This window comes from Anguilla anguilla, chromosome 8, assembly GCF_013347855.1.
Source record: "Anguilla anguilla isolate fAngAng1 chromosome 8, fAngAng1.pri, whole genome shotgun sequence".
Classification (NCBI taxonomy): Eukaryota; Metazoa; Chordata; class Actinopteri; order Anguilliformes; family Anguillidae; genus Anguilla; species Anguilla anguilla.
The window spans coordinates 48,233,059-48,251,676 of record NC_049208.1 but is presented as its reverse complement, the minus strand read 5'-3'; the positions used below and the strand labels follow the sequence as shown (position 1 = coordinate 48,251,676).

The 18,618-nt window shown below is 50.6% G+C and overlaps 1 protein-coding gene across 2 annotated transcripts in view; it reads left to right on the top strand.

The window, feature by feature from the left end:
- Window positions 1-18,618, top strand: part of LOC118233231 (lamin-A-like) — a 49,278-nt gene that overhangs the window by 23,440 nt on the left and 7,220 nt on the right. For both annotated transcript variants that reach the window (XM_035428705.1, XM_035428706.1), the window contains exons 4-9: window positions 11,994-12,150; window positions 13,090-13,215; window positions 14,217-14,387; window positions 16,519-16,644; window positions 17,297-17,517; window positions 18,032-18,323. In XM_035428705.1, the coding sequence (XP_035284596.1) occupies window positions 11,994-12,150; window positions 13,090-13,215; window positions 14,217-14,387; window positions 16,519-16,644; window positions 17,297-17,517; window positions 18,032-18,323 (1,093 nt within the window). The remainder of the gene's footprint in view (window positions 1-11,993; window positions 12,151-13,089; window positions 13,216-14,216; window positions 14,388-16,518; window positions 16,645-17,296; window positions 17,518-18,031; window positions 18,324-18,618) is intronic.

The following is an 18,618-nucleotide window of genomic DNA, read 5'->3' as shown; positions in this document are numbered from 1 at the left end:
AACTGGGGCGCTCACGTTGCTGGCCGTATTACCTCCTGCCTGCGGGAGCAGAACAGCTATTTAATGAGTGCAATGGCTGCAAGGCCTCTTAACGGGGTGCATTTGGCGGAAGGGCAAGTTTTTGGTTTGGGCATCTGCATACTGGAAATGTGTTGTGCAAAGGTCTGTGTTTGTGTCTGTGTGTGTGTGTGTGTTGGAATGTGGTGGTGTGTGTTAGTATGTTGTGGATGTGTGTGTATTAGTATATGTGTGCGTGCATGCTTATATGTGTGTGCCTGTGTTTGCATGTGTGTGTGTGTATGTGCACGCCTGTGTTTCTGTGTGTGTGTGTGTGTGTGTGTGTGTGTGTGTACATGTGTAAAATGGAGATTTTCATGGTTCTGTTGGATCTGGACCGAGCGGAGTTCTCTGACTCACGCCAAGCCAGGGCGAGTTTGCCTAATTGCTTTAAGATGCGAGAACTTCTTCTGCAGGACGCAGGAGAAAAGAGAATAGGGGCGTGGGCAATGCTAACCAGCCATTCTGCGGCCGGCGTTCGGTTTACCTACACGGAGAACCGGACTGCTGTGTTTGTGACATTCGACTGAAAATAAAACATTCTTCCCCAAAACTCCCCCAAAACGCTGCCATCTGTTTCAGATCTGCATGGAACTGAAATTCGTTCAGTGTTCCCAGGCATGTGGAAGGGTTTGTGTGTGTGTGTGTGTGTGTGTGTGTGTTTGGAGTTGAGGCCTCGTTATACCTCTGCCTTTCAGTTCAATTTTGAAAGATGTTTTCGTTTTGGAGGTTTTTTGTAATGTGCCTCTGGTCTCTCAGAGTAGGTTCACATTACCAGGGCTGTGCAGTGTAGCAGTCAACACAAGTGCTGCTGAAATCTCTTAAGGGTGGACTTTATTGGTGCGGCTGGCCTTGCTCTGGGGCTGATAGCTGGATTAGATTACATTTCACTTTTGTGTACTTGTGTGGAAATGTGCCCTTGGCTTCTGGGTGTACGATCAAGACATTACTGTACATAATTCAGGACCGCGCATCTGTAGAATACATTACAAACGCAACACATTACAACACAAAAGTGTACAAAAATTGTTGTTGTTGCCCAGATGACAGATGGATTGACACATGATGGACAGATTGATAGAGCAATCAGTCAATAAATTGATACTTCATAAAATAATAAGATAAGCCATGTACAATGGTGTACTATAATATATTTTCCATATCTGGAAGGAAAAGACTGGGTCATAACTCCAACAGCAAGTGCATGTGAATGATAATGGGCGTGTGTAGGACCTGTGTTAGTGCACACGTCATTTACATGCTGATGTACATTACGTTATTCACGTTTAGCAGACACTCTTATCCAGAGCGACTTATGCAACAGTTTTTTGCATTTTTATTTTGCATGGTACACATTCGGGTGTCAAGTGCCTCGCTCAAGGGTTCAACGGCAGTGTCCTGCCTGGGAATGGAACCTGCAGACCTCTAGGTTACAAAGCCAGTTGTGGCACGCTGCGGCGGCCAGCAGGCTCTGGTTAAGGCCCCTGGCCACGCGGCGGCCCAGGAGAGGGCCTGTCTGGACGGGCCGCCGGCACAGCCGAAACCATGCCGGGGGGGGGGGGGGGGGCGGAGCTTCCTCGCACGCGCTGGGCTTACTGTGCCTTCTGCCAGACGGGGGGAGGGGGAGAAACCAAAACCGTGGCTGGACTCAGAAAGCCATCGTGGCAGACGAAATAAACACATCCACCCCCCCCCCCCACCCCCCACCCCCCCCAGCGCCGCGTTTACGCACTCGGTGTACGCGCACGCGTGTAGCGTTTCCGGACGTTGACTCTCGCCTGTTTTGTTGGACGTCCGCTGGTCCTCAGAGAGACGCTGACGCAGCCTCCCGATCTCTGCGTAGGGTTTTTGCAGCCGCTGATGTTCTCCAGGCCTGCATTTAGCCAAACGTGTGTTTACTGCTAACACTGGCTAGCGGCTGCCCGCTTCGCCAAACCTGTCTGCCTGTAATGTGGGTTTTGAGCTGCACGGTGAGCTCCGCAGGGCGAAAGACGACTAAAGGCTGCTGTGTGACTGAGACTCGTATGACATGAGACGGGGGTGGGTGGGGGGGGAGGGGTAATTCACGTGGCCAGCAGGCTGAATGAGACACCCTTTGAAACTCAGGCGTTTTGAAATTGATATTGTGTGTGTGTGGGGGGGGGGGGGTGTCAAAAAACCAAATTCATGGGTCACATGATCTCTGTGCGAATGTCTGGTCACAAGAAGACCTTCCATTTTGATTCCACAACCATGTGGAACCATCTGAATCCCTGCCGGGGATGTACAGCAGGGTCTCCATTTTCTTTGAAGACTTGTACTGAGCCCCCTCCCCCCCCCCCCCCACCACCACCACCACCACCACCACCACCATGCAGGATGAACCCTGTCTCACATTATAGTGTAAAAGCTTTGCGCCAATGCAGGCAATCTGAACACCTCACTATACATTTAGCATTTCCTCTGTCTGCCACAAGGAAACCAACCAATATCTTTTTTCGCTTGCTGTAATTTTCTATTCTTCTCCACCACCTCTGGTTTTTTTTTTTTTTTTGCCACACATCAGGATGTGGTCCGTGCAGGCACACGCTCACGCTCGCTTGGCCACCGCTACGCCGCAGTCGCGGGTCCGCTTCCTAAAGCGCGGTTCCCTAGCCGGACCAGCAGGGGCGCAGAGCGTCTACTGGCTAGCCAGAGGGCCCGGCTGAGGCACGTCCTTTGTTACCACGGCGATGACTCACACCGGCCTCCGTCGAGCGACCGCGCCCAAGCTGTTTGCTCTGTGCCGAAATGCTCGATGGGCGGAGTCAGTGGGGCGACACACATACACACACACACACATACATACAGACATACAGACATGCATACATAGACAAATGCTCAGATGTGCACACACACACAGAAGCACACATACAGACAGACACACACACACAGGCATACACACATACAGAAAGACACACACACACACACCCGTACACACTCAAGCACACACTCACACAGACAGGACGGGTCTTTACGAGAAAAGCTCTTGTTCTTGCCTTTTGTTCATGTCACAGGGGGGTAGGTCTGGTGTACAGACTCCCCCTCAAACAGGCTAGCTGGAGCTACCTCGGAGACAGGAGGAGTGTAAGAGCTGCACTTTACCAAAATCCCTTTAACGCTCATAGAGCCCGATGACTGCTCTTCACTTCACTGCAGTACCCCACGCCTGTACCAGGGAGTGGCTCTGACAATACACTACATGGCCTAAAGTATGTGGACACCCCATCTAATTAGTGGGTTCAGCTACTTCAGTCGCACCAGTTGCTAACAGGTGCCTAAAATCAAGCATACAGCCGTGCAATCTCCATAGACAAACATTGGCAGTAGAATGGGTCGTACTGAAGAGCTCAGTGACTTTCAACATGGCACTGTCATAGGATGCCACCTATAATAGGATTTAATAGGATTTCCAACTAGTCAGTTTGTCAAAATATCTGCCCTGTTAGAGCTGCCCCAGTTAACTGTGAGTAATAATAACTGTGAGTGCTGTTATTGTGGAGTGGGAACGTCTAGGGGCAACAACAGCTCAGCCGTGAAGCAGTAGGCCTCATAAGCTCACAGAATGGGATCGTTGAGTGCTGAAGCGTGTAACGCGCAAAAATCGTCTGTCCTCGATTGCAACACTCACTACCGAGTTCCAGACTGCCTCTGGAAGCAACGTCAGCACAAGAACTCTTCGTCGCAAGCTTCGCAAAATGGGTTTCTGTGGTCGAGCAGCCACAGACAAGTCTAAAATCAGCATTGTACAACGGCAAGCTTTGGCTGTAGTGGTGCAAAGCAACACAGCCATAGGACTCTGGAGCAGTGGAAACTCGTTCTCTGGAGTGATGACTCACCCTCCACTACCTGACAGTCTGACGGACGAGTCTGGGTTTGGCAGAATGAATAAGTCCAACTGTACTGGCTCGAATAGTGCCCTTTTTAAAGTTTGGTGGGGGAGGAATAATGGTCTGGGGCTGTTTGACATGGTATGGACTACGCCCCTTAGTTCCAGTGAAAGTAAATCTTAATGCTACAGCACAGTGACATTGTAGAGAATTGTGCACTTCCAACTTTCTGGCAACAATTTGGGGAAGGCTTGTTCCTGTTTCAGCATGACAATGCCCCTGTGCGCAAAGGTCCATAAAGAAATGGTTTGCTGAGTTTGGTGTGGAAGAACTTGACTGGCCTGCACAGAGCCCCGACCTCGACCTTTGAGATGCATTGGGAGGCTGACTGCAAGCCAGGCCTAATTGCCCAATTTGTCCCCGACCTCGCTAATGCTTTTGTGGCTGAATGGAAGCAAATCCCTGCAGCCATGTTGCAACATCCATCCTTTCCAGAAGAGTAGAGGCTGTTAGAGCAGAAAAGAGGGGACCAACTCCACATTAATGTCCATAATTTTGGAATGCGATGTTCAACAAGCACATATAATATGGGTGTGATGTTCGGGTGTCCACATACTTTTGGCCGTGTAGTGTATCTCTCCCAGCCCATCCTGTATCAGGGAATGGCTTTGAAAATGCCTTCCTTAAGCTTTGTAGGCTGCTCATGAGCTTTTTTAATTCATCTAATTAATTTAGAGCTTCATCGGCTGTATTTCCTGTGTGATGGAACACTAAGTTTATTTTTTGAGTGCGACGGCGCAGGGGTAGCTGGGTAATCGAACCGCCCGGAGCCTCAGAAGCAGGGCTCGGTGGCTGGACAGACCGGGCCTCGTCAGTTAGACTCCGTTATCGCAGCCAGTGGGCGCTCCACTGTACTTCCACTGTACTCGATCGCGAGTTTCACCACGAGTCACGTCAGCGAAGCGGTTTCTGCCGAGCGGGGGCGAGGGGACGCCACCATCTTCGAGCTCCCCGAACCCGCCGCGGACACCCGCGCTCGTTCCGTTTCGCTTCGCCTCGCCGGGTTCCCTTCCAGCGGCCGACCCGAGAGAAAAAAAAAAAAAAAAAAATCACAGCTGTAAATCACGCACTCATTGTGTCTGCCTTCCCACAATGCTCTGGGGCGCCGTTTCCTGTGCCAGCCGGTTCGGCTCCTCTCGAACTTTTATTGTTTTTTTTATCAAAACCGCGCTGCTCTTCGGGGGGAGAGCATGAATCACGGCCGTATTATTTTCAGAGCCGTGTGACTAACTTCTCTCTTCCTGCCCTTATGTGCGGGTTCGTTGTGTCCAAAGCACTCCGGGAACTCGCTGGAACTTCACTAGACAGAATGGGTCACTCAATCATCCTTTACTTATGTAGCGCATTTCATTGTGCTGCACAGTAAACTAAACAAGTGCTTCGCAACAAATTAATGGAACGGATGAATTAAGAACATAAAAAGGCATTAAAAGGTATTTTGAAAATGTAACAAGATGTACAAGAGGCAATGAACTAAATGAGACCAATAAAATAAAATATAAAGTGAAATTAAAATAAAATGAAAACTGGACAAGTCAGCAGTAAAAGCAACACATCAGGAATGTTCCGGATTTATTTGACATTCGGAACGAGTTGGCGGGGGAAATCTTCCGCTGGTCCTCGTGACCCACGGCGAAGGACCCTGTACCTGTACCCGTACCTGTACCTGTCCCTGTACGTAACAGCCAGGAGAGGCCAGTGGCGGGGACCCCTGTAGGGGCGGCAGTGGAGTCTGATGGTTAAGGAAGTGGCCTTGGCTCAGTTCCCAGGCCGTCTAACTGTGTGCCCCTCAACCAAGGCCCTCAACCTGAACTGATTCAGAGTGTATCCAGCTGTATGAATGGACACTCTGTAAAGAGAATTGCAAACGCTGTTTAAGGGAGCGTCTACTAAATGTTGGTGATGTAATGAAGCCAAACCTGGAAGCTAACGCTTACATTGAAGCTGAATGAATCCCCCCGTGTATTCCGGCATGGCGTTGCAGGCCGCAGTTTGGGCTGAATGGGATCAGCAAGCGATTAAACGGCTGATGCCGTCCTGCTTCCTGAAATCGTTGAGTCTGGGCAGAAGCGCAGTTGCAGTTTTCGAGCCGCTGGCGATCTTCCTTCGCCGCCCGTTTTTTTTGGCCGCTGGCGTGGAAGCGCTCAGGCGCTGCTTAAAGTTTCGGACCGCGCAAAAATGTTTTGAAACGTATGGTTATCCGTATCCTAGCAACGGGGTTCTCCCGTACGCATGGTGTATGTGGAGGCCTGAAACTACGCAGTGGAAAACACCCAGGGCCTGTCCCCGCCCTTCCATTGAGGGGGCGGGGGGCGGCGGGGGGGGGAGAGAGAAGGGGGCCCTTTTTCTTTTTTAAAGCAGAGTACCGGCGGTGTGTGGCTTGTTCCATCGTATTCCTGGGGAAAACTCGCTCAAACTCTTAACTGTGATGGAGGGGGAGGTGGGGGGGGGGGGGGGGGCGGCTGGTAGAAGGGGGGGGGGTTTTGCTAAAAATACAGGAGCTGACAGATGTGTCAGTATGAAAGGGGGGGGGGGGGTGGCAGTGTGCTAAAAATGCAGGAGCTGACAGATGAGTCAGTATGAAGGGGGATCCCCGCTGGTAATAACTGTGATAAAAGTGTGTGAGTGTTAGTGTGAGTGTGAGTGTGAGAGACTGGGCGAGAGAGAGCGACAGACAGATGCCCAGCTAACACAAAACGTTGTCACGACACGATGGTTTGTAGTTCGAGCGTTACCAGCGCTACCCCAAGCTTTCTCCCCTTGCCCATAACCCGTTGGTTGACCAGGTCACCGGCCTCCCTGCTCCTGCAGTATTGGGCTGAGTCAAAGCACCTCGGATGGGCCCCGGCCTGCAGTGTTTTCTGCAGTGTGGGCGGGGTGTGGCTGTACGCGCGGGCTGTCAATCATTTGCGTAGCTTCCTTCATGCCGCGCCGAGCTCGGCCTGCGTATTTCTCTGGAAGTGGCCGCCCCGCCCTTTTTTCCCGGGTTGCACACACACACTCCGTTCAGCTGGAACCTGTCCCCGCATAGTTTGGAGAGCTCTTGAGTGTGTCTGAGGCGGGGGGGAGTGCTTTACCGTTCCAAGTGTTACAAGTTTTTTTTTCTTTTGTTTTTTGAGGGGGCGGGGGGGGGGGGGGGGGGGGGGGGGGGGGGATTTGGATGCTGCGGTGTTAAAAGTGTGTGTGTGGGCACCCCTGCTCCACGCACCCGCAGTTCTCAGATCCCCCCCCCCCCCCCCCCCCCCCCATCACGGGATGCCCCGGTGATTCGTTATGCTGAAGTCCCCAGCATTTATAATCAGCTCTTTCTGTGAACCGAGGCTGAGCAGCAGGCCGAGAGCGGTGACTAACTCTTTCCAAAATGAGGGGGGGTGGGAGGGTTTTAGCCAGGTTTTTGGTCAACTGGGTGGCTGGTGCGGTGGAGGGGGGGGGTGGGGTGTTGGTTCCCATGGCACCACCACATCAAAAACAGCAACAGCCAAGATCTTGAGCTCGCCCACAGCGGAGATGGCATCAGTGATTCACTCTTCTGAGGATTTCCCTTTCTCCCCCCCCCCCCCCACCCACTCATCCCTCACACAGCTCAGTGCCCCCCCCCCACCCACTCATTCCTCACACAAGTCTGTGCCACCCCCCACCCACCTTTCATTAAAACTTCTTCTTTATTAATTTCTTTACTTCAAAATGCTGATTGTTTTATGACCCACGCAGACTGGCTGCATTTTATTTCAAGGAGGAAAGTCCCTCCCCCCCCCCCCCCCCCCCCCCCCATTAAAGCCGGTTTTGCTCGTTGGCTGAACATGCCGTTTTATGATAGAGCAGCAGCAGTGTGGCCTGAGAACTTATGCCAAAAACATATATTTTTGCACAGTTTTACTGTTTCCTGAGAATTGTATTGCTTTCCCTTTTTAAAAGGCTTTTCATAAAATATCTCCCATGAAACTATGAAACAAGGCTTATCCTCTGTGTGCACACACTTTCTGGATCGGACACACACATTTTGTTGCACAATGCACATTGTCTAGTAGGACTTTTTTTCCACAACGTCCCAAAACTACTCTTTCGGGCTGTATTATGTCTGTCTTTAGCTGTCTGCAGGATATGTATCCGCATACAAGATAATCTCCTCGTGTCTGTCAGTGCCTGAGTGCCTTTAGCTTCTCTGTGACAGTTGACTTCTCGGTGTAGGATTAACGTCTTTCGGGTGGGGTCTGTCTGTAGCGCAGCCGGCTGGGGATTGGCTGTTCCAGGGTTTTCGGCGTGTCGGAGCCTGCTGCCGACCGGCTCTTTTCCGGGCGGTGGGGCGTGTCTTTAGCGGGGCTACGTAGCGGGGCGGCGTAGCTCAGGAGGTAAGAGCGGTTTGTCTGGCAGTCGGAGGGTTGCCGGTTCGATCCCCTGCCCTGGGCGTGTCGAAGTGTCCCCTGAGCAAGACACCCAACCCCTAACTGCTCCCAACGAGGTGATTGGTGCCTTGCAAGGCAGCCTTTCACCGTTGGTGTGTGAGTGTGTGTGAAGGGGTGAATGAGAGGCATCAGTTGTAAAGCGCTTTGGATAAAAGCGCTATATAAATGCAGTCCATTTACCATTTAGCTCAAGATTCAAAATTTCTTTATTTGTCACTCCTCAGTACTCTCATACATTAGAACGAAATGCCGTTTCTCCCAGCAGTGCACAGCAGCTGGCTGGGGATTGGCTGTTCCGGGTTTCTGCGTGTCGGAGCCTGCTGCCGACCGGCTCTTTTCCAGGTGGCGGGGGCGTGTCTTTAGCGGAGCTGGCTGGGGATTGGCTGGCGCTGTTTCGCCGGGGGGTGACAGGTTCCCGCTCGCACGGGCTTGCCTACGGGGTCGGGCGTCCTTAACGTCCGCGCCGCAGGGAGTCTCAGCCCGTCCCGAATTGTTGCACCGCGCTCCCCTTCGCCCTCCGTTCGGCGCCGAGCGCGGGGACTGAGTCGCGGCAGTCTGAGCGCACGCCCCTCTCCCGCGCGTGCGTGAAATCCGCTAATTAAAGCCTTTTCTCCGCGTCCTGCGTTTGTCTGTAGCGCTCTTTTTGCTCGGCTGGGGTTTACGACGCCCGATGTTGCCATGGAGACCCGCTCTGTCCTTTGGCAGAGTGCGAACTGACCCAGTGTGCGGGGAGAAAGGGAACCACGTTTTTCGGGGGCCCCTGTACAGTCAGAGCTAACGGAGTGCAAGTCTCTCTCCCCCGTCTTTCTCTATCTTCACCACTCCCACGGAGAGACAACCCCAGACACACACACACACACACACACACACATACCGGCCACATCCTGGAGCAAGGACATCTGGAACAAACAGAACGCCCTCACCAGCGCTTCACAATAAGGCCACACCCACCCACTCCCTCTCCCAGCTTTAGTGAATATCCTTTCTCTGCGCTCGACCCGGCCCCACGTATCCAATTAGCAACGACGGCCCTTTAAAGCATCCCTGCCCCCCAACCCGAGGCAACTTTAACAAGGGCTGCCGTGATGTGTTCTGATCCCGCCTTAAAGGTGTGAGGTCACAAATAAGTTATTAGAATGTTCTTAACTGAACATTCTCATGCTGATGTAACAATCACTGCTGGTGACTGAAAGCTCTGGAGTTCTAGAACACTGACTTGGAATTTAGGAAAAACATTCCAAACAAACATCTTCAAACAGCTCATTAAAAGATTGTAAATAACCCCAGGGCGCCCAAATGGGATAGCTTTTCCATCCCAGAACTGTCTGTGCCTTTGTGCGGTGGAGTGCTCCACCCTGACGGGCTTTTATCTGTCGGCTGGATTTAGAGCTACGATGCCACCCTTCCAAGGCTTCAAGGGTTATTCTCTGATAAAGAAACGGTGGTGTAGCTCGCTAATAATCATTTTGTGGGGAACAAAAAAAAAACAATTTTGAAATTAAGTTTTCTGGGAAACATCAATCAATCTTTGATAGCTACCTTCAGGGAAGTGGGAAAGGATTTAAAAAAAAAATTTTTGGCACTAAAGTTGATGAGCTCCAAAGACCAGATTCACAAGGTAACGCCCAGGTACTCTGAGGAGGGTGTGTGCCGAATAAGACGGTTTTGCTGCAGATCCGTGAACACAGTACCTTAGGCTGCTGTATTATTGTGTAACCTGTTCCTTACTTAGAGCTGAAATCTGCTTTTATCTTTCTGGAAAAAAGTCATTAAGTATTTGATAATGAACCCAAAGGAAAGCGTTTACCAAGCACACAACTTTGCTTTTACAAGACTGATTTATGAACACCGGACACGTTCATCCAAACAGTCTCCCTCAGGTTTTAGTTTTTTTCCCAAACGAGTGATCCGAAATACAATATTTTTCTCACAGGTCAAAGGTCAGTTAGTGTAAGCTGATTGGTTGCTATGGTGTCATCTCCGGTTGTGAGTTTATCACTTGTCGGTGACAAGCTTCTGCCAGTGATTAATGATATGCAGCTTGTGATTGGCTGTCAGGGAGGGTGCACATCACTCCATACCACTGTCCATCACTTCCAGTGTAACAAAGCAGGGTGTGGTTGTTTCCGCGGTTACCATTCACTGCAGAGCTGCACACGGAGGTGGGTCACTGTGATGTCACAATTGCAATGTGCAGACGTGTCCAGCCCACGCTCACCAGGTTTTCTTTGTCACGGTCCCTTCTCTGTTTACAATTGGGGAGGCCTCTGTGAAGTGCTAACAAGGCCCCCTGAAATGGAGATTAATGGGGTCAGAAGGTAGAAGCACTCCAGTGGGATTATGGGATAGAACAGCCGGAGGGGATGACAGCTCTGACCTCGGAGAGAATGTCGCCCTCCCTTTCTGCTCTGCCTCGCGTGCCGTCTCGATGCCTTTCCGCGCCGCTGTGGCTTCCTGCTCGTTTTGAGTGACAGCTCGCGCAGCACGCAGTTCGCGCTCGGCACCGTTGCTCGCATCGCTTCGGCCCAATAAATAGACACTCACAGGCAGTTCTCACACGCCGCACGTTTGTCAGTTGGGAGTTTCTCCGCTCGGTTTAGGTGACTCGCGCAATGCTGGCGTCGCGCTCCGGATTTGAACCTGCAACCCTCCCCATTCCAGCGCCACCTGCACGGCTTTCAGCTTCTCACGGGCGTTTTGGCCAAAGCTTGCTTCATTTCGGTATTATATGTCTGAAAGAACCAATATAAAAATGAATAAATAACTCTGCATTGTCCACAGATAAAAGCTCAGGCTTTGACATTATCACACAGATGAGTAGCTCCCGATAGACTCACATGACACACACGGTACTGCAGCGATATTAGCATGAATATTAGCTAAGGGCATAGCTGATCTATGTGTTCCTATTGGCTGTAGGGCAGCACATGGTCTGCCTGTCATCGCCTGTGAAGATGGCCGTGACCTGATCCCGTTCCCGTTTGCCTTGCATCACCTGAAACTACAAAGTGCCATCTGCCCCCCATCGCAGCTGCAAACCGTTTAGGAGAGATTTCCAGCTCCGTCGTCCATGGGCGGCCACCCACAGCGCAGTCCCCAGACCCCCTTTTTGGACATCAGGTCCTCCTGCGGTGATGCACTGGATTAGCAGCTGTCCCATGCGGAGCGTCCTGCTCCCCGCGGGGTGCTCGTTGAGTGGAGTAAGCACCCTGACGTGCTGACCCCTGTGGATCAGGCTTTAGGCAGTAATACAGCAGTCAGGGCTTCCCCTGTCCCTGAACCCAACCACACCTCAGAAATCTCACACAGTCACTGTATCCTTAAAAGAGGATGGGCTGTCCCAAGTCCTATTGGTCACAGGGTCCCCATTGGCCAATAGTGTGTGCTGTTGCTGGCGTGTTGTCCAGGGCTTGCCCAGCCATGTTCCTTGAGATCTACCGTCCTGTGGGTTTTTGTTTTAACTAATTTGCTGATGCTACCAATTAGCAGCTCAGCAACACCAGCAGCTGTTGAATGACAGGTGCTTCGTTAGGGCTGGAGTAGATCCACAGGGAACGGGGCAGGGCAGCCTTGGTGTAGACGGCTGCGTGGTGACACTGCGGTCATGTGATTCTTGCTCACACAGGAACACCAAGAAGGAGGCGGACCTTGCGGGGGCGCTGGCCCGGCTGAAGGAGCTGGAAGCCCTGCTCAACTCCAAGGACGCCTCCCTGACCACCGCCCTCGGAGAGAAGCGCAACCTGGAGGTCGAAGTCCGCGAGCTGAAGGCCCAGCTGGCCAAGGTGACATCACTTCCTGTGACATCACAATCATGCTTACAGCGTACTACTCGGTTGACACGCATTCCAGCGTTCAAGCATAGTGACCCGACGTGGCTTTTGTCCAGGCCAGCACCCGACCAAGTTTTGCCACTGAGTTCATATCACCCCTGAGTTTATTTTAAACCCTGATCTTTTGGCTTGAACGATCGCAGTAGTGAAGAAGAGCCAAGGCAGGGTTAAAATGTACTGCCGTGTACCGCCCTGCTGTTTCCACTTGAGTAATTTAGAGCTGGCAGTGGGGCTGGCCATGTAATGGAAAAATATGTGATGAAAAAAATGGTTTTTCTGGAGCATGTGCCAATGTAGCTCCACCCTGTGGTCGCTGGGGGAACTGCAGCAGTTTTTTTACAAGCTGTTAATGGACTGAGGGACATTTTAAAAAAGCAATGTAAACATTCTTTTAGTAAGTTTTACTCAGGCCACAAGCATAGGGCTCTAATTACAGTAAAGATGACAGTTAAACCAGGGCCTTGAAAAAAAGGCAAACAGCGGTGTGGTGGGGGTGGAGAAGTTCTCACGTTTTGTGTGTGTGTGTGCACGTGCACGCTTGTGTGTGTATGTGTGTATGTTTGTGCATGTGAATCTGTGTTTTTCTGTGTGTGTGTGTGTGTGTGTGTGTGTGTGTGTGTGCATGTGCATGTGTGTGTCTGTGTATACGTGCATGTGCGTGTGTGTACGTAAATGTGCGTGCGTGTGTGTGCATGTGCGTGTATGTGTATGCATGCCTGTATGCATGCATGTACGTCTGTGTATGTGCGTGCATGTGCGTGTATGTGTATGCATGCCTGTGCGGGTGCATTTGTGCGCGTGTGCATGTGTATCTCTGTGCGTCTGTGTCTCTCACCCTGCTCACCTGTCCTGCACGCTGTGACGCTGCTGTGTCCTCTGTTGCCGTGGCAGCTGGAGGGGGGTCTGACTGACACTAAGAAGCAGCTGCAGGATGAGATGCTGAGGCGGGTGGACGCAGAGAACCGCATCCAGACCCTGAAGGAGGAGCTGGAATTCCAGAAGAACATCTATGCTGAGGTCAGACCGCCCACATCTCTCTCTACTGTACTACTGCTGTAGCTACAGCTGCTTCTACTGATACTGTAGCTGCTGCTGTTTCTACTGATCCTGTAGCTACTGCTATCTCTACTGTACTACTACTGTAGCTACAGCTGCTTCTACTGATACTGTAGCTGCTGCTGTTTCTACTGATCCTGTAGCTACTGCTATCTCTACTGTACTACTGCTGTAGCTACAGCTGTTTCTACTGATACTGTAGCTGCTGCTATCTCTACTGTACTACTGCTGTAGCTACTACTGCTACTGTAGCTACTGCTATCTGTACTACTACTACTACTGTAGCTACTGCTATCTGTACTGCTACTACTACTGTAGCTACTGCTATCTGTACTGATACTATTACTAATATCATTACTAATAATAGTAATACAAAAATAACATTTATTATTATTATTATTATTATTATTTTTATTATTATTATCGGTAGTAGGTAGCCTTTCTCCTAACAGGGCCTTCAGATGTCTGGCAGTAACCTATTACTCATCCCTAGATATGGGACTCAGACCTTTGGCAGGGCATCACTCAGTGTCTGTGGCCTCAGCTGCCTTTGGAATAGTCTGCCAGAGGGTCTGAGGGCTGTGCAGTACCTTGTTAGCATTGCTTTCACATGAATTCTTACTGTTCCTGTTTTAATGTTTTTTTAATGTCTTAATTTTTTTTATTTTAATTTCATTTAATTTAAATTAAATTTTTTATTGATTTTATTCTATTACCTCGTTTACTTTGGTTGTGTCTTTTTAAATACTTTTTAATGCCTTCTGTGTTTTTAATTGATCTGCTATTTTTAATTCACTGTGAAGCACAGTGTTGCACCAAGGGTATTATTATTTTTATTTAAATTTAATGACTCGTTTTAGTTTTATTTAACACACGCGCGAGCACGCACAGAAAGAGTCCCCCCCCCATGCTGATTAGCCCCCGCTCTGCGCCCCCCCCCCCCCCCCCCGCCCCCCTCGCAGGAGCTACGTGAGACCAGGCGCCGCCATGAGACCCGCGTCGTGGAGGTGAACAACGGCGAGCAGATGGACTTCGAGAGCAAGCTGGCGGAGGCGCTGATGGAGATGCGGGCGCAGCACGAGGAGCAGCTCCGCATGTACAAGCAGGAGATGGAGAAGACCTACAACTCCAAGGTACCCCGTCCGCACCCCGCACAGATCTGAGGGAGCCTGGCTAGGCTGTACGAGTGAGGCGGTGTGAAGCTTCAAACTATCCCATCTGCACACCGTGCAGATCAGGGAAGTCCAGGAAGTCCATGAATGGTCTTTAAAAATGTTTTGATTGAATTCCTGACTTGTTAACATTAAAGAATACGCTGCTGCTCCTCGGCGCCCCCGCCCAGCGGTGAGCCGCGAGCTGCAGGATCCCTGCCGCCGTGCGGCTTCGCCTCGCTCAGGCGGCCGAGAGCGGCGGCGTTTCCTCCCGCCAGCTCTCAACAGGAAGCCCCGTCTCGCTCGAGGGCATGAACACGGCCCGCGTTTCACGCCAAGCTGCTATCAGCAGAGCTCCGTGTGATAATACAAACACGCGTGTTACTCTCTATCAGAGCTCCGTGTGATAACACAAACACACGCATGCTACTCTCTATCACAGCTCCGTGTGATAACCCAAACACACGTGTGTTACTCTCTATCAGAGCTCTGTGTGATAGCGCAAACACACGCGTGTTACTCTCTACTAGAGCTCCGTGTGATAACACAAACACGCGTGTTACTCTCTACTAGAGCTCTGTGTGATAACACAAACATGCGTGTTACTCTCTATTAGAGCTCCGTGTGATAACCCAAACACACGCGTGTTACTCTCTATCAGAGCTCTGTGTGATAACACAAACACACGCGTGTTACTCTCTATCAGAGCTCTGTGTGATAACACAAACACACGCGTGTTACTCTCTATCAGAGCTGTGTGTGATAACACAAACACACGCGTGTTACTCTCTATCAGAGCTCCGTGTGATAGCTCAAACACACGCATGTTACTCTCTATCAGAGCTCTGTGTGATAACACAAACACACGCGTGTTACTCTCTATCAGAGCTCTGTGTGATAACACAAACACACGCGTGTTACTCTCTATCAGAGCTCTGTGTGATAACACAAACACACGCGTGTTACTCTCTATCAGAGCTGTGTGATAACACAAACACACGCGTGTTACTCTCTATCAGAGCTGTGTGATAACCCAAACACACGCGTGTTACTCTCTATCAGAGCTCTGTGTGATAACACAAACATACGCGTGTTACTCTCTTTCACAGCTGTGTGATAACACAAACACACGCGTGTTACTCTCTATCAGAGCTCTGTGTGATAACACAAACACACGTGTTACTTTCTATCAGAGCTCTGTGTGATAACACAAACACGCGTGTTACTCTCTATCACAGCTGTGTGTGATAATGCAAACACGCGTGTTACTCTCTATCAGAGCTCTGTGTGATAACCCAAACACACACATGTTACTCTCTATCAGAGCTCTGTGTGATAACACAAACACATGCGTGTTACTCTCTATCACAGCTGTGTGTGATAATGCAAACACACACGTGTTAGTTGCTCTCTGGGGCGCTGTGAAGCTTCTACACGCATCTTCAACCTGTACCACAAATCACTGGACAGCCGGGGGATCTTTCTTCTCCAACATCCCAAAGGGACTTCGTATGCAACAAAAATATATTGCCGTATTTTGATTGCAATACATTTATGGAGCCACACTGTATTTTCAATACATATCAATATATTAACAATATATTGTTCAATACATTCCACTATACTGTCATCAACAATACATTCTGCTGGTTATATTCACATTTATACTAATGAGTAAAGAATAGCAAATAAGTCACAATTGGTATATTTGCAATATATTGCAGTTTATCAGTGCATTTCTCATTACAAATGACAGTAAAAGGTACTTTTCATTCGTTATCCATTTATTTCTGTTTTGGTGTATTGATATAATTTATATTTGTAGTTTATCGCTGAAAATATCATGTCCATTGCCGCAGAACATGGGAAAGCGGAAATGTTTTGGATCTCCATGTATGGGAAATGTACATAGCTCTCCTGATATGTATTTGTTGCGTAAGGGTGGGGCGGTAGTTATGGGAAACCCTCGGCTGTGTAGTTTCACAACTTCACTTTTGCGCTGTTCCACCGGCATTGTGTTACCGTTGGCAGCGAGCCACTGAGCATGCTCATTCCAGCCCTGCCTAAGCCCCGCCCCCCCCCACCCCCCACCCCTCACCTGTGTGTCCGTCAGCTGGAGAACGCCAGGCAGTCGGCCGACAGGCACAGCCACCTGGTGGGCGCGGCCCACGAGGAGCTGCAGCAGACCCGGGTTCGAGTGGAGGGCATGTCCGTTCAGCTCAGCCAGCTGCAGAAGCAGGTTCGTACCGAGCGTTTTCTCTCCTCCCTTCCTCTCTCCCTCTCTCATCGCACTTCCGATTGGCGTCCTTGCCTGCAGAGACTCCCCCGCCCCTAACCACCCGGCCACCCCCGCCCCCGTCCCCGCACACTCCTCACAAACAACCGCTTCCCTCTCTGAATGGGCGAGAGTTCGACCTACGGGGCGGAGGCTAGCTCATTAGCACCACTGAAGCTCGGTGTGTATGAGAATGACGAGGTACCTGGCAAGAAAATAATTTTTAAAAATGGTGTTGAAGCATCTTTCTTGGTGATAATGATGTGAAAGTTGTCAGCGTTGAAGCACAGAAAGTCTTTAGTAGTCTTTAGAATTTTGCTCTTAATTATTGAATTAGCCTCGTCGTTTAGGCGACCATTTTGTGTATGTTCGTGCATGGTTGTGTGTGTGTGGGTGTGTGTATGTTGGTGCATGGTTGTGTGTGTGTGTGTGTGTGTGTGTGTGTGTGTGTATGTTGGTGCATGCCTGTGTGTGTGTGTGTGTGTGTATTGTGTGTGTGTATGTTGGTGCATGGTTGTGTGTGTGTGGGTGTGTGTATGTTGGTGCATGCCTGTGTGCGTGTGCGTGTGTGTGTGTATATCCATTCTCATGCATGTGTGTGCACGCGCGTGTGTAGCTGGCGGCGCGGGAGGCTAAGGTGCATGAGCTGGAGGAGGCTCTGTCGCGTGAGCGGGACGCCATGCGCAGGATGATGGAGGATAAGGACAGGGAGATGACCGAGATGCGGCAGCGCATGCAGCAGCAGCTGGACGAGTACCAGGAGCTGCTGGACGTCAAGCTGGCCCTCGACATGGAGATCTGCGCCTACAGGAAACTGCTGGAGGGGGAGGAGGCCAGGTGAGAAATACTGATATACACACACACACACACACACCTATATACACTCAATGACATGCACACACACACACACACACACATATACACTCAATGACACACACACACACACACACACACATACACTCAATGACACACACACACACACACATGCTCATGCACACACACACACACACACACACACACATATACACTCAATGACACACACACACATGCTCATGCACACACACACACACATATACACTCAATGACACGCACACACACACACACACACACACACGCTCATGCACACACACACACACACATATATACACTTACTGACACACACACACACACACACACATATACACTTACTGACACACACACACACGCTAATGCACACACACACACACACACACACACACCTGCTTGCACTCACACACACACACACACACACTCCTCCTGGAATTTGTCCCTCTCTCTGTTCTTTAAAACCTCTCTAAAACCTGCCTGTTCTCCCCCCCCCTGCCCCCCAAAGGCTGCGTCTGTCCCCCAGCCCCCCTCCTACCCGGGTGGCGGTGAGCCGTTCCTCTGGCTCGGGGACTCACCTCCAGGCGCGCGTCACCAACTCCAGCGGCCACAGCCACACCTCCACCTCCTCCGCCAAGAAGCGCCGCCTCAACGACAACGACAGCGAGGCCTCCAGCACAGCAGGGGGCGCTGTGGCGCGCACGCGCATCAGCCAGCAGGCCTCTGCCAGCGGCCGCGTCACCGTGGACGAGGTGGACCTGGACGGGAAGTACGTGAGGCTGAGCAACAAGGCTGACCAGGTGAGCTGGGGTGCTCGCGATAAACGGTCTGTACTTTCTGAACGTTGACTACAAAACAGTGAATGGGAAAACCCTTTGCATCACCAGTATATAGGAGTTAAACTGTCATAGTTGATGAGTTTTAGTTGAGTGCCTATTGAGTAAAGCTTCTCCACACTAAAACTGCAGTGTCACTATTTCCTGTGCTATATCGTGAGTTGGCAGATGTCACTCAAGAAAAGAATAAAGAACATGTAAAGTTTTAGCGCTAAAGTCCAGGAACAACAAGATGTATGTATATGACCGAAATTACTTC